General features: G+C 67.9%; 2 protein-coding genes across 5 annotated transcripts in view; both read left to right on the top strand.

The window, feature by feature from the left end:
• Positions 1-4,036: 4,036 nt before the first annotated feature.
• On the top strand, positions 4,037-6,396 carry LOC125918087 (ATP synthase subunit delta, mitochondrial). The gene is made up of 4 exons (XM_049624131.1): positions 4,037-4,289; positions 5,020-5,173; positions 5,683-5,771; positions 5,876-6,396. Exons 1-4 carry the CDS (start codon positions 4,149-4,151, stop codon positions 5,996-5,998), a joined length of 507 nt encoding a protein of 168 aa, XP_049480088.1. The 5' UTR covers positions 4,037-4,148; the 3' UTR covers positions 5,999-6,396.
• A 3,160-nt stretch (positions 6,397-9,556) lies between these two features.
• Positions 9,557-14,302, top strand: part of LOC125918092 (midnolin) — a 7,756-nt gene continuing 3,010 nt past the window's right edge. For all 4 annotated transcript variants that reach the window (XM_049624140.1, XM_049624139.1, XM_049624138.1 and 1 more), the window contains exons 1-4: positions 9,557-9,652; positions 10,871-11,495; positions 12,539-12,626; positions 12,807-12,869. In XM_049624140.1, coding sequence (XP_049480097.1) covers positions 11,263-11,495; positions 12,539-12,626; positions 12,807-12,869 — 384 coding nt within the window. In that variant the 5' untranslated portion in view covers positions 9,557-9,652; positions 10,871-11,262. The remainder of the gene's footprint in view (positions 9,653-10,870; positions 11,496-12,538; positions 12,627-12,806; positions 12,870-14,302) is intronic.

The following is a 14,302-nucleotide window of genomic DNA, read 5'->3' as shown; positions in this document are numbered from 1 at the left end:
GGCGACCGAGCCAGCGGGCCGAGCGGGGAGGGGGAAGTGGGGGGGGGTTGCCAGAGAGCACTGGGGAGAGGAGGGGGCGCGGGGGAGGGAGGCCTCCTGCAGGGCGGCTTGAGCCGGTCCTGGGCGGCAAGATGGCTGCTGCAGCGGCCTCCCCGCCGGTGCCCAGCGCGGGGCCCGGCGCCTCGGCGGGCGAGCAGGCCAGCCTCCACCTCTGCCTGGCGCTAGGAGTAAACTGAGGCCGGGGACGGGAGCTCAGCCCTCGGCAAAGGGACTGCTCGCACGTTGCACCTGACGGCCCTCCCCAACGCCAGCTCCTCCCGGTGGGAAGGACCGGGGACTGCACTCCGGGATCTCAGGGAGCAGAGGCCGGGCCGGGATGACCAGCAGCGCTCAGCAGGCAGGGCGTGCGTTCGGTCCTTCCCCAGGGGAAAGAGGGAACCTGTACACAGGCTCCCGCGTCCCCGACGCTTTCGGGTTTAACCCCACTCGACAGCGGGGTAAAGAGGCCCAGAGACGGGGGGCGGTGGGCACTGGCGAAACCCAGGTGTTCTCAGAGCCGCGGTCCGAGAACGGCCCGGCTCCCGGGTATCCTCTGGGGGAGGGGGCGCGCATAAGTAGGTCGGGAAATGAGTTCCGGCTGTAGGGGGAGGGGGCAGGAGCGCAGGGACCGTGACAGGAGACCAGAAAAGATGGCAGGAGGCCGAAGGGGAAGAGAGGTGGACTCGCGGGGGTAGGCGGGGACCGGAGCCGAGGGCGGACGCTCCCCACGGGCCCGCCCCTGAGGTCCAGCCGGGCCTCCCCGAGCTCGCTCGCCACCGCGCCCATCCCCGCGCCCCCGGCCGACCCCGGGGACGAGCACGGCGAGCCCTGGAGGAGAGGCAGGAAGCCAGACTCCGGGCGCATCCCCGCTTCGGGCTAATCCCGGAGACTGGAGACGCAGACGCCATCACCCTCGCTGGATCTCACAGGGGAAACTGAGGCCGGGGGAGGGCGTGGGCGGGGGAATGTTCCTTTCCAGGCCACGACGGGGGATGCAGGTTGCCTCCCCCACGCCCGCCCCAGCCCCCCACTCCCACCCCCTCCCTCCGGTCTCGCCGCCTCGCGGGAAGGGCCGGTGGTCCGGAGCCAGGTCGGGCCCCGGAGCCGGCGGCGATCGCGGGCCGCACGGCCCCCCCGCCTGCCCCCGCCCGCCTCGGCGTATCCCCGGGCCCGCCGCGCCTACCTCAGCGCCGGGGCGCGCGGCCCATGGGGGGCGGGCGGGCGGGCGGCTGCGCGGCGTTCCCGGCGGGCTCCGGTGCCCGGTGGCCGCGGAGCAGGCGGAGAATTTATGAATGGAGAGCGCGGCGCGCGGGGGAGGCAGGGCGCAAGAGGAGGGACCGCGCACGTGACCGCGTTGGCGGCGAGCCCGCTCCGACCCGCTGGGTGCCACCCGGTCCCGGGCAGACCGCCCCCGCCGCGCTCGCTGCCGCGTCTGGCTCGCAGCGCGCCGGCCACCGCCTCCCCTTCCCTTCCGGCGGGAGTGGGGGGCGGAGCCTGCGCTCCCGGACGCCCCCTCCCCACTCCGAGCCTCCCTCTCCCGCGGCCGCTGAGTCTCCACCCCCTCCCCTGCGGCACTGCTCCGGACCCTCGCCAGGGTCCGAGGGACCGGGGGCCGGGAACGTAGGGGAGGAGACTGGTGCGTCGGCTTCCCCTCCTTCGCCTCCCCCAACTTGGGGGCCCCCAGGATGCAGTCTAGGCGGTGTTGGACACATGCCCCCCCACTTTCTCCCCCAATGTGCTGCAGACATTGCCAGGTTCACCGGGCGCTCTGCCTGTGGGGACGAGCAATGGGCCAAGGTAGTCACTATAATCTGTGCTGAGTGCCACCAGGGCCTTCGCAGCCCCGGGGTGACATCAGAACTACTCTGGCAGAAACTCCATGTCTGGTGAATCCCAAAGCTGCTCCCCCTTCTCCTCAGAGAATAGTGCTTCATCCTTCTAGATGCTTAGGACACCAGCCTGCACTGGCCTGGCCTGGGTCCTAGCCCAGCCCACCTGGCCCTACGCTCAGCACCCCACAATGGCACCTCTTTCTCCAGTGAAAACTGACACTGCCAGTCGAACCTCAGGGCCTTTGCACTTGCAGGTGCTGGGCCTGTCCGGCTCTTTCTCCACTCAGCTTCAAGATTCACTCCTTGGCCTCCTTCAACTCTCTCCCAAATGGCCAGGTCCCGTTACATCTCTTCATGGCTACCTTTGGTAACACAGCAACTCACACCCCACGTTTCAGTCCCCTGCTTCTTTCCACGGTCCTCGTGTTGTCTGTTATTTGCTCCAGTGTATTGTGTCGCTCCTCACCCCTTCCCCCACTACAGGGGTGAGTTCCAAGTCAAGCGCTGGGTCCCCAGGGGCTTGCACACTGGAGACAAGAATGTGCTTGTTAAGTGGGTAAATACTCAGCAAAGCTGGCTTAAGCGAGTGGGAGCTGAATGTGCAAAGGACCTGAGGTAAGAAACACTGTTTGTAGCTCAACATGTGTTGGAAGGAACAAGGAAAGCCATCTTGTGGTTCCCAGCAGGAGAATGACCTGGTACCTCTGGCTGTGTGTGAAGGCACCTGCAGCGAGGAAAGGACAGGGGAGGAGGCTGGGGCCATGCAAACCAGTGATTGTGGCCATAGTAGCCCAACTGAGTGGACAGGTCCTGCCGATGGGTCCACTGGAGATTTCCAGAATCACGCTGGGTTGGGGACTCGAGTAGCAGGTGGTGCCTTTACCCATTGGCCACCCTGGAGTAGAAACTGGACAGAAATTGTCCAATGGATGGGTTCCAGGAGCCGAATGATTAGGCAGATTGGGCTTGCCTCCATGTGGGGGCCAGAGCTCTGGGAAAAGTTGGGCTGAACACAGGATGCACCCCTAGAAACGCGAGTAGGGCTTCCGTCTGCACACACACACACACACACACACACACACACAGCGCCAGGATGTCCCTCACGGCGCTGGCCCAGAGGGGACGGGGGCTTGGGCACGAGGCCTGGGTCCTCCCTCGTTTGCAGGCCACAGGCGGCCGAGGCGCTGGAAGGCAGGGAGCCAGGGCGCGGACAGCCCCTGGGGTTGGGGAGCCAATGGAGCAACACCTTGACGCAACGACCCCGTCCAGGTGCGACACCACCGCTGCAGCCTGCATACCTCGCTCGGGAGCCAAGTCGCTTCCCGGCGTGGGCCCCAGGCCCGTGCATCCCGCACTCCGCGTTTTCCCTCAGACCAAGATGTGGGCCTGGGGGCCTGGCCTGGGGCGCCACCTGCGTGTGCGCGGGGGCGGAGTGGTGACGTCAACGCCGTGAGCGAGGCTGCGCGAGCCGCGGTGACATCAGCAGAGCCCCGGGCCGCCCGCGCACGCGTCCGTGCGTCACCGGCGCGCGGGGGCGGTGGCCGGGCGGGGCTGGGGCGAGCGCATCTCCGGTCGCGGGGCGCCCTCTGCTGGCGTCCTTGGGGATTGTATTCGAGCCGCGCCGGCTGGCCGTCCCCACAACGTCTGCGTCTCTGACAGTCCGCTGGCTGCCCGCTCCCGCGTTCCCCCCCGCCTTCTGCTTTTCTTTTTCCTTTTTTTTTTTTGGAGTTTATTTTTAAGTCATCTCTGCACCCAACATGGGGTTTGAACTCACAACCCTGAGATCAAGAGTTGCATGCTCTTCAGACTGGGCCAGCCAGGCGCCCGTTTTTCTTGTTTAGTTATTTGTTAACTTCTAACATGCTGTATGATTTGCGTATTCGTTACACTGAGTGTTAAACGTCCCCACCACCCCAAACCAGAGCCGGAATCTTGGTATTTCCCTTGATGGCTCTCTAGCGCCTGGCATCCGACGAGCGTCCCCCCAAATCTTGAATGCAAGTGACTCCTGTTCCGCGCAGGCTTCCGGTCCTCCCCCGTCCCCCCCCCCCCCCCCTTACCACCGGCAGGCTCCTGGGACTGGAAGGCAACTACAACCCCCAGCATGCTATGCGCGGAGCTCGGCGCGTCGTTGTTAAAGTCGCCTGCGGTTTGCTGGGGGTCGTAGTTCGCGCGTGCGCCTTCGCCCGGACTCCTCTTCCCAGACGTCTCTGCGCGTCGTCCTCCTCGTCCTCCTGGTTGCCCGCTTTCGGCCAGAGTCCGTTCGCCGCCGTCGCCATGCTGCCCGTCGCGGTCCTGCGCCGTCCCGGCCTGCACTGCCTCGTCCGTCAGGCCCGCGCCTACGCTGAGGCTGCGGCTGCGCCGGCCCCGGCTGCGGGCCCGGGCCAGATGTCCTTCACCTTCGCCTCACCCACGCAGGTTCGGACTCCGGTCGGGCTCGGGACCCCTCCTTGATCACCGCCTCCAGTCGGGACCCGCTGTGGTCCGCAATCGGAGACCTCCATCCTTTGGGTTGTCGACCCTCATTTATCCCGCTCCCTGTGCCCCCTCCCCCGTGTGGTCCGAAATCCATCCCCAGGCCACCGCCTCCTGCTCCGGATCCGCGTCAGCGCCCCAGTGTGCTCAGGACTCCGGGATCCCCAGCCTCCGAGTCTCGGAGATCCCTAACTCCCCCTCCAGGACCCCGGACCGATGCCCCCTCCACCTGTGTCCCTCCGAGAGCCACCCCCAACCCCTGTGTCGTTGACCCGCGCCCTACGCCTTTCCAAGTGGTGTGGAATCCGAGCCCCATAAAGCTCTCCGAGTTCCCGAGCCATCCACCTGGAATCCAACGCCCCAGGGCTGGACCTCACCGTTCGCCCCGTCCCGCAGAACCCCGAGCCTCAGACACTTGTTGTCTTGTGTCTTCCTGGGTTGGCGCGCTTCTCGTGCTCTTGGAGCGTTTCTGTGGGGACGGGCTCCGTCTGGATTTTATCTTCTGTGCACTAAGATGCTGCTAGAGATCCAAAACAAGTATGCGCGTCCTCGTGGCTGCTCCCGTGTGTGTTCTGTCACCGTTGGGTCTTGCCTTGGGCCGTTTCACTGCAGGGCAGACTGAGATCCGGGCGGGGAGGACTGGCCTGCAGGGATTCCCCGTGTGTTCTTTCAGGTATTTTTCAATGGTGCCAACGTCCGGCAAGTGGACGTTCCCACGCAGACGGGAGCCTTTGGCATCCTGGCGGCCCACGTACCCACCTTGCAGGTCCTGCGGCCGGGGCTGGTGGTTGTCCACGCGGAGGACGGCACCACCTCCAAATACTTTGGTGCGTGCACCGGGACGGGGCTGGGCGGGGCCACGTGCTTCAACAGGCCCAAGTGTCTCGCTTCTCCGTGTGGACAGAAGCAGAGCCCACGAGAGAGACCAACCCGTGCCTCCAGTAGCTTGTGGTGGGTCAGGGTCTCGGTGGTCGCCGGGCGTCTGAGAAGGAAGCCCAGTCCTGTCGCAGAGGAGCCGATGGAGAGGGCGGGGGCGGGGGGGGGGGCGGGTACTGGGTCCTAAGGAGAGCGTACAGCAGCACAACCCTGAGGTACAGCCGAGATGCAGACCCAGCGCCCCGCTCACCCCTGACCCTGGCTCAGCTGATGGGCTGGAGCTGGTGGGTGAAGGAAGGAGGCCCTGCTCCCCGTGTGCAGGTGCCAGTGGGCGACCATGGGCCCTGTGGGCATCTGCCTGTCTCCCGTGCTAGACCGCTCTGGAGCCGCTTCTGTGGCTCTGGCCGACGGGGTCCCCCGCACCTGAACGCGGACCCCTCACGTCTGTCTTCTCCCGTAGTGAGTAGCGGCTCCGTCACAGTGAACGCTGATTCCTCAGTGCAGTTGTTGGCTGAAGAGGCCGTGACCTTGGACATGCTGGACGTGGGGGTGAGTGTTCCAGGGGAAGCTGATGGACCCAGGAGGCCACATCTGAGCCGGGGGCACCAGGCGGGGTCGCTGCTTGGCTCTCACCTGCTACCCACTTCCTGCAGGCCGCCAAGGTGAACCTGGAGAAGGCGCAGTCCGAGCTGTCAGGGGCAGCAGACGAGGCCTCCAGGGCCGAGATCCAAATCCGCATCGAGGCCAACGAGGCCCTGGTGAAAGCTCTCGAGTAGGCGGTCCGCGGCCCTTGCCAGCGGGGAAACCGAGGCCCAGGAGCGGACCGGGGATGTCCCGGGCAGGCTGAACCAGCTCGCGCGGGTCGTCTGATTGGGGGTGGGGAAGTGGGGAGAGAGGGGCCTGGAGCCACCTGGGGGATTCTTGGGTGGAGGGAGCCGTCTCGCCAAGAGGCCGCCAGGGGGCAGCGCACTGTCAGGCCTCCTAGCGAAGGGGGGCTCGGCTGAGACCCCGCTCTGCGTCTCACCCTCCCAGCCGCTCCCCCCGCCCCAACCCGACGTGCCACCCACTTTCTCTCTAACCTTGTAGACTGTGCTGTGGAGCCCTCAGCTCCTAGTCCTGCCCCTGGGACAGCCCGCTCCCAGCTTGAGCCCCCCATTAAAAACCAGGGACCTGACTCGTGTATGCTGGTTTTGTCTCCTGCCTGGGCCTGTGGCTTCAGGACCTTGCCTGGCCTTTCCCGCAGTGCTCCTGTCCCCCCAGTGTGACGAGACGTTCAGTACCAGCCTCGGCCTCCAGGGTGTCGAAGCTGTGGCCCAAGAGATCCTTGAGGGTCTGGAGTAAACCGAGGAGCGGGGAGCTTACTCAGTGAAACCAGGGTGGGTGGTGGGCAGGGCGTTTGCCATCATCCCAGGAGGGCGGGTGTGGGCAAAGTTGCCAGCGGGGCCTGGGGACACAGGAGGCGGGGGCGTGGCCGCTGTTCCTGGGCTGGGCCTGGGCTGCTGGACAGCCCCCTGGGGCCCTGCCAGGTTTCAGGCTGCCCTGTGGGCTCCCCGGCCCGCCCCAGCCACGCTGGGAAGAGGCGTGCCCTGCCTGCTCCCACAGAGGCCCAGCCCTCTGCTCACCCGGCCTGTGGGTGGCCTGGGCTGGCCTTGCGCCCTCCTCCTCGGTGGTGTTGGCACCTCTGTGGCATCCGGGCCCCTGGGCTGGCCCCAGATGGGGTGGGGCAGCCGGGCGGGGGCAGCCCTGGCACCGGGCAGCTGCTCCATTCCTTCCCTTTTGCAACCGTGGGGGTGGCCCAGACGCTGGCTCCAGGTGGCCCGCGGGAGACTTTGGGGCAGGGGTCTCATTTTTCTCCTTCCTCAGCCCCGGGCCTCAGCAGGGTGGGCAAGGGGATTCCAGGGGCGTGAGTGTGCAGGAGAGTCCGGGCCTCCCCGTGTGTCATTGGCAGCCTGGAGGTGACGGGGAGGCCACCCCCAGGCATGTTGTCAGCACAGATGGGCTCTGTGCTCGTGTGTCACTGTCCCGTGCGAGTGACTGTCCCGTGGCTGTATTGGAGGCTCCAGGTAGTGGAGCCATGCTTGTGGGGCCCTCCAGACTAGCTGGCAGCTGTGGAGGGCTCCTAGCTGGGTCCCCCTCCTCAGGCTGGTAGGCCCAAGCAGCTGGCCCCCACTTCAGGAACCCCCAGCCCAGAGGACGCTGCGACAGCCATGGGATCACTTCTCCCTGTCCCCCGTTTTGGAGCGTTTTGGAGTCTAGGTTCTAGGGTTCCTGGCCAGGCCCTGGGAGCTATAAATAAGACCAAGGACACCGTGGGGGCTCCAGGAGGTGGTGAGAGGGTACAGCGACACCACCAAGACAGCAGCACCTTCACCAGGCCGCCGGACCGGCACCACCCACACCGGGGATCCTCCTATCCGTACCTCTCTGTGCCCTAAGAGATCTCAGCCTCTGGGGGGGGGGGGGGGGGGTGGAAGGGGGGGCAGTCTCGGATGTAGGTTAAGGCCCCTCAGCACTGTGCAGGGCCTCTGGGGGAAGTGCGAGCTTTGGAACCTTCCGGATGCCTCTGCCTGCTGTGGGCCTACGGGAACAGCCTGTGTTGTCCCCGGCCTTGCCCTGGGGTGGAGTGGAGTGGGCCCTGTGACCAGGAGCCAGGGGTCCTTTCCTCGAGGTCAGGCTCCCGTAAGGGTCCGTTCCTCTCCCAGGAAGGAGGTCCGCTCGCACTTGGTGTGTGCTCACACCCAGGAACCATCTGGAGCACGAGGATGCTCTGAAGAGGAAAGGAAGTAGGAAGCGGATGGGCTTAGTGTGTTTATTAGGTGGGACCTGTAGAGGCAGGCTGGGGCCGTGGTCCCTTCCTGAGAGCAGTACCCCACCTCCAAAGTGCGTGACCTTCGGGGCCCCAATTCCAGGAGGACCACCCAGTCCCTCGGCAACCTGACGGACTAGGTCTCCGCGCCCCGAGACCACAGCCTTGCCCGCCTGAGCCGCGGAGCCCTGACCCGCCACTCACTCCACCTGCAGCCCCTCCAGCGTCGAGATGATCCAGCTTCAAGTCCGCCACTCCCTGGGCCCCCCCTGCCTGGTGGGGTGCCCGCCTGGCCGTCTGGCCCCTGCAAGGCCCTCGCTTGTGGCCCCACGATCCCCTCTCCCGTCTCCAGCACTGCCTCCAGCCGGAGTCCCACCTGCGGGGGCGCAGAGCTCAACCCCAGCCCCTCAGTGACCCCTTCCAAGGGCTGGCTCAGCCTCTCCCTACAGCCCAGCCCTGACCCTAAGGGGCGGGGTGTCCTGTGTGGGTGTGACTGGGGGAGGGGGGCAGAGGCTGCAGGAGTTTTGGGTGGGAGCAGGATGGAGACCTGGAAAAGCACACAGCCCCGGGAGGGGTGCCCACGACTAGGGTGGGGTGGAGGTGGTCAGGCCAGATAAAGTGAGACACCAGATAAATGGACAGGGGGTAGGGCAGTAGGTCCTGAGGTCCCCCTCTGGGCAGAGGGAGCAGAAGGGCTGAGAAGGCCCCACGCCAATCATGGTCATCCTCAAAACCGTCCCTACCCAGAGTAGCATGCTGGGGGAAACAGGGCATAACACATTTTCATCTGCTACCGTGTGGTGTCAGTTAACTGCTCTGTGAGATGGGTAGGGTGGTCCTGCCCGCCCCAACACCCCCGGGGCTCCAGAGAGTCCCGCGCGGGATTCTCCGATCACTCTATAGCCAAGCTACAGAAACAGGCTCAGAAAGGTCATGGCGCGGCGGGTGGTGCCTGGCTGCACTGGCAGGCCTGGCGCAGGTTAATCGCTCCATAAATGCCGTCTGAGGTCACCGTTAAGGGATGCAGGCGGCCAGGCAGTTGGGCAGCTGGCTGGGGCACCCCCACAACAGGCAGGTGACTCCGGCCTGTTTTCCTGGATCGTGGCCACTGACTCAGGGCCCCCTCCGCTCACGCTCCCCTACTCGGGCGCCCCCAGGCGGAAGCACCCGGCCTGGGGCGGCAGGAAAGGGGGCGGGGCGGGAGTCAGTTCGCGCACCCCGAAACCTCGTCTTGGGGACACTACTGGTCGGCTGAGCCGACTCCGACCCCAGGGTCTACAGTATGCATGGAGAGCCCTCCCCCCCCCCCCCCCCCCCCCCCGGGGCTCAAGGGGGGGGGGGCCCCCCCCCCCCCCCCCCCCCGACGCAGCGAGGCTTAAGGGGTGGGGAGCCAGGCCCCAAGGCGCCCCAGGGCCCTGGCCTGCAGGCAGGGGCGGGGGCCCGCCTGCGTCACTGGCCGCCCGGCCCTCCGCCCCCTGCCCGCCCAAACTCCACCCCGAGGGAAGGCGGTGCGGATAAAGGCTTGGGGGCCGCCCGCTCGGTCCCAGACCTGCCCCGCCACCGCGCTCTAGTCCCGGACGTGGGTAAGCTCAGGACGGTTGGGACCTCGGACTGGCGGCGCCTGGTGAGTGCGGGGTGGGACCTCACGGGACGAGTAGGAGGGTCCCCACTTCAGGCCTTTTATTAAAGGTGTCCCACTTTTCTTTGTTCTGTGGGCAGACAGGGTTCGGGGTGTCTCTAGCCCTGGCAAGCCCCTCGGGTCGTGGGATGGGAGGGGCTCGGCGCAAGCAGCACCGCCCAGGCAGGACCTCAGCCCCCGCCCCGCCTCCCGGGCACTCTTCCTACCCCGCGAGTGACCTTGAGCAAATTGCTGTTCGGCCTGAGTTTCTTCAGTTGTGTGGCCCCAGTCTCCTTCCTTAGAGGCTTCAAGCCCCTAGCGAAGCTCCCCGCTCGCCGGCAGTGCCGTCGGCCTCTTCCCGGCCCCAGGGCAGCTTCAGCGCCCCCTCCCCAGGACTCCCGGCAGCGCTCCCGGGCGGGGCCGGCAGGGGGCGCGCCGGCGCTGCTGACTCACCGCAGCCCCAAGCGGCGCGCGCGGGCGCAGCCGGGGACGCCGCGTCACGTCACGGCTCGGGCGGGCGCGACTCGGGAAGCGGGCCCGGCCCGCGGGACAGGGGTGGGACGCGAGGTGGTACCGGCGCGGGAGGGGCCCTCCCGGCACTGGCCCACGTCACCAGGGTGCAGGCCCCGCCCGCAGCCCCACTCCTCGCCGGGACCTCACGCCCCACAGGTGGGGGACGCCCGCCGTCCGAACCTCCCGAGAGCCGCCCGGCCACGAAGCGTGGGGATCGCCTCCCGCTTCCGCTCGCGGCGGCTTCCCGGACAGACACGGTGGGGGGGGGGGTGTCCCCCGGCTTCCTGCCCCTCCCGGCGCAGGGACAGTGCCCGCCCCCACGCCGCGCGGCTCCGGGCCCGGACCCTGCGGGCCGTCCCCCTCCCCCGTCTCCCTCCGGCCGCCTGCCCTTTGTTGCGGGCCGTATGAATGGCCCCCGGCGCGGGCGGGTGGGGCGCGGGGGCGGGCCGGAGCGGCGCCAGTCCCGCCCCCGCCGCGCTCCCCTTGGCCGCCGGGCCGGGGGCGGAGCGAGGGGCGGGCCCGCGCGGCCACGTGGGGCAGCGCCGCGGCGGTTCCTATTGGCCCGCCCGTGCGGCCGACTGGGCGTTCGGCGCGCGACGATTGGCCCGCGCTGGGCCGGCGGAGTAAGTAGTGAATGGGAGGGGGCGGCAGCCCCGCCCCTTGGAACGTTGATACATTATAACTTTTTTTTCTTGTTACTTTCACCCCCAGATCTTCCAAGCGGCGGCGGCGGCGGCGGCGGCTGTTGCTAAGGGAGGGGACGCGCGGGGAAGCGCGGCCCGAGCGGCGGACGGCACCGAGCGCGGAAGCCCGAGCGGCACCCCCCTCTCCGGACCCTCCTCCGCGCCCACTGTCCTTGAAAGGAGCCGCGAGTGCAGTCCCCACCCCCGGAAGGCGCCCCGACGAGCCAACGCGACCTCGGAGCGCTGCTTGGATTTTGATTCCTGATTTCACCTTCCGCTCCTGGGACTTTCTCGAAGGGGACGCGCGCTGTCCCTAGGAACCCCGAGGACCCCGGTTCGGGGAGCCCCCCAGCACTGCCCGGAGGCGCGGCGAGGATTGGCGGCGCCCCGCGGACCCCATCCCTCCAGCGCGGGCCGGGGATGGAGCCGCAGCCCGGCGGCGCCCGGAGCTGCCGGCGCGGGGCCCCCGGCGGCGCCTGCGAGCTGGGCCCGGCGGCCGAGGCGGCTCCCATGAGCCTGGCCATTCACAGCACGACGGGCACCCGCTACGAGCTGTCGGTGCCCCCGGACGAAACGGTGGAGGGGCTGCGCAAGCGGCTGTCCCAGAGGCTCAAAGTGCCCAAGGAGCGCCTGGCACTGCTCCACAAAGACACGTAGGTACCGCGCGCCGCCCCCGGGCCCGCCGCCCCCTCGGGCCCCGGCCCCCGGGCGGGAACAAAGAGCGCGCCGCACGGGGAAGGAAGGGGGCGGCCAGACGGGGGGCGGGGGCGCGCCGCGCGCTCTCGGGCGCCCTCTGCTCGGCCTTGCCTGCCTCGGCCCCCTCCCCCGCCTGGGGTCGCTGCACAAAGGCGGCTGCGAGGGCGGCCCTCCCCCCTCCCGGGAAGGCAGCAGTCCCGGGTCAGTGTGGGGGTCCCGGCTGCGGGGGTGGGAAGCGCGGCCACCTCCCTCTCTGCCTGCGTTCCGGCTGGCTTCCGCATCTGCTCGGTGCCCCCCTCCACGTCTGGCTGTGTTCTTCCCCCACTTGCGTCTCTCTACCCCCCTTTGTTCTAACCACCGAGCACTCCCGCAGCCTCCCCCTCCCCCCTGGTATTTAAATCGCCTCCAGACCGGGGAGCACTCCCCCCGCGGGCCTCCAGGGACACGCACTGTCCATCCCCAGCGGAGGGGCCCCAGTGGGGGAGGGGCGGGTGGGGGAGGGTCTCCTTTGTCTGAGCGGCGGCGGCCTGCGCCAGGGAGAGGGAGGGAGGAGGGGGAGCCCGGCCCCGCAAAAAGACCCTAAAGGCTAAGCCCTGTGGCGCCCACAAAGAGGAGCCCCGGGTCGGTGTAGCTGAATTACTGGCTGGGGCCGACCCTGGGGTGAGGGGAGGGTGGCAGAGGGTGGCAAGGACGCACTGGCACCCGGATGATGAAAAAGTGCTTTGTTGAGGTGCAGAGGTGGTGCCCTAGTACAGAGTTGGGGCTTCTGGGAAGGAGATTTGAGCCACTTGCCTGGGGGCTCTCCGGGCCAGATGCCTGACAGCCCCCCCTCCCCCCCACCCCACCGGGAGGTTCAGGCCCCGGGTGTGGAAGGCCGGGAAGGGACAGGGGTGGGAAGGGCTCCCCTGCGTCCCCCAGGAGCACAGCCCTCCCCCCTCGGCCTCTGCTTCCGCGTCCCTGCCTTGTCTCCTGGCCTCACCCTCTTCCTTCCTCCCCCCAGCCGGCTCAGTTCGGGGAAGCTGCAGGAGTTCGGCGTGGGGGATGGCAGCAAGCTGACGCTGGTACCCACCGTGGAGGCGGGCCTCATGGTAAATGGCTGGGGCACAGTGCCCCGGAGGCTCTGGCACAGGCGGGCAGCCCCCTCCCCTGAGAGCTCGCTTCCCAGCACACGCCCTGCCAGGGCGGCCCTGCCGGCAAGCGGCTCCCCTGCCCCGGTGCCCGGGCCCTCTGACCCAAGCGCACGCTCAAAGCGGCTTCTCTGTTTGCAGTCGCAGGCCTCAAGGCCAGAGCAGTCTGTGATGCAGGCCCTGGAGAGCTTGACTGAGACACAGGTAAGACCCTCGCCGGTCCCTCCCAGCCCAGGGCGAGGGCCTGGGGCTGTCTGTGCTCCCTGGAGACCTGTGGGGAGGGAGGGGGTGCGCCGCCCAGCTTTCCTGCCCGTGTAGCCTGGTCACCCAGCTTCCTCTTCCTCCTTCCTACCCACCCCCCCCCCCCCAGCACTCACCACCTGACCTTGAGGGCCTTCTCTCCCACGGTGGCTGCCATGGGGGAGGGGGCTGGGCTTTCACAAGCCTGCCTGAGGGGGTAACCTTGGCCCACGCTCCCACACCAGGGCCTGGGTCCCCAGGCCCACACTGGGGAGCACCCCCTCCGCAGCCACTGCGGTTTCCCTGGGGTGACCTTTGTAAAATTTCTGCGGGGAGGGGGGCCTGGAAGGGCCAGCCTGGTGACAGTCCTTCCGCCTTCTGTGACCCCATTGTAAGGGGTGCGGAGTCACTCCTCTCTCTCCTCCCTCTGGCCTTTGTTCTCTGCCCCAAAAGGGGGAGGGGGGCACCCAGCCCCAGGGCTGCAGCCTAGACAGGATGTTAGGAAAATATTTAGTAACTGGCCAGGAGGTGAAGCGGGAGGCAGGGGCTGGCCCACACCCGGGTTCCCGGTTTTGTTGCAGCCTTTTCTTTTTTTTTTTTTAACCTCCTCCTTTCCTCATTTTTCTGGCGGCGGGTCCCTCCTCCCAGGAGGGTGACACAGGCCTCAGCCATCCACCTGCTGCCCGCCCCAGCTAGGGGGTGGGCTGGGCTGGCCGCAGGAAACCTGCTCAGCGGCTTCCCTCCTCCTGCCCTGAGGCCCTCGCCCCCTCCCCGGCATGTAGCATCCTGTCCTCAGCAGCTAGCTAGTGAGGAGGGGCCCTGGCGCTGGGTGGTCTGCCATGGGGGGGGGGGGGGCAGTGCAGAGCTGGGATCCCGGGAGCCAGGTGGGAGCTGAGCTCCATTTCCCGAACTGAGCTCTGCTCATGGGGGGCCTGCGGTTGGCGGAGGTGGGGGGGCCAGGGGTGTCTTTGGTTCACATCCGCCCCAGGGTGCCTGCGTCAGGAGTGGGGGGGGCCACTGGGCGGAGTGACTGAGCTCCCAGGGCTGTTTCCCCGCCTGGCACAGAGTCATGCCCTCCTGTTCGCCCTCCCCAGGGAGGAAGTTGCAGGGCGGAGGGGTGGGGGGGACTCCCCAGCTGCCCTTGGGAAGCCACCCCAGGCCCTTCCTGCAAGGGGAGTCTCTGGAGCTGGGGGGGGGATGCCATGAAGACCAGGCTTCAGGGTGGGGGCCGCAAACTGCCCACCTCCCTCTCCTCCTCCCCACGGCCCCCAAGGTTACGCCAGCCGCTGCCAGCAGAGAGCTGGGAGGCGGTGGTTCTGAGTCATCCTGGCCTATGTCACTTCTCAGAAACCTCCACCCCCCCCCCCCCCCCCCCCCCCCCCCCCCCCCCCCCCCCG

The sequence above is a fragment of the Panthera uncia genome, unplaced genomic scaffold (genome assembly GCF_023721935.1).
Source record: "Panthera uncia isolate 11264 unplaced genomic scaffold, Puncia_PCG_1.0 HiC_scaffold_432, whole genome shotgun sequence".
In the NCBI taxonomy this organism is placed as follows: domain Eukaryota; kingdom Metazoa; phylum Chordata; class Mammalia; order Carnivora; family Felidae; genus Panthera; species Panthera uncia.
The sequence above is the reverse complement of the archived record's forward strand: the minus strand, read 5'-3'. Positions and strand labels throughout refer to the sequence as shown.

What these genes read in the sequence shown, in the direction of transcription:
- LOC125918087 (XM_049624131.1), top strand. Translation starts at nt 4,149, where the DNA reads ATGCTGCCCGTCGCGGTCCTGCGCCGTCCCGGCCTGCACTGCCTCGTC. An exon ending in CACCACCTCCAAATACTTTG is followed by an intron (nt 5,174 to 5,682) that starts GTGCGTGCACCG and finishes CTTCTCCCGTAG; the next exon opens with TGAGTAGCGGCTCCGTCACA. An exon ending in TGGACATGCTGGACGTGGGG is followed by an intron (nt 5,772 to 5,875) that starts GTGAGTGTTCCA and finishes CACTTCCTGCAG; the next exon opens with GCCGCCAAGGTGAACCTGGA.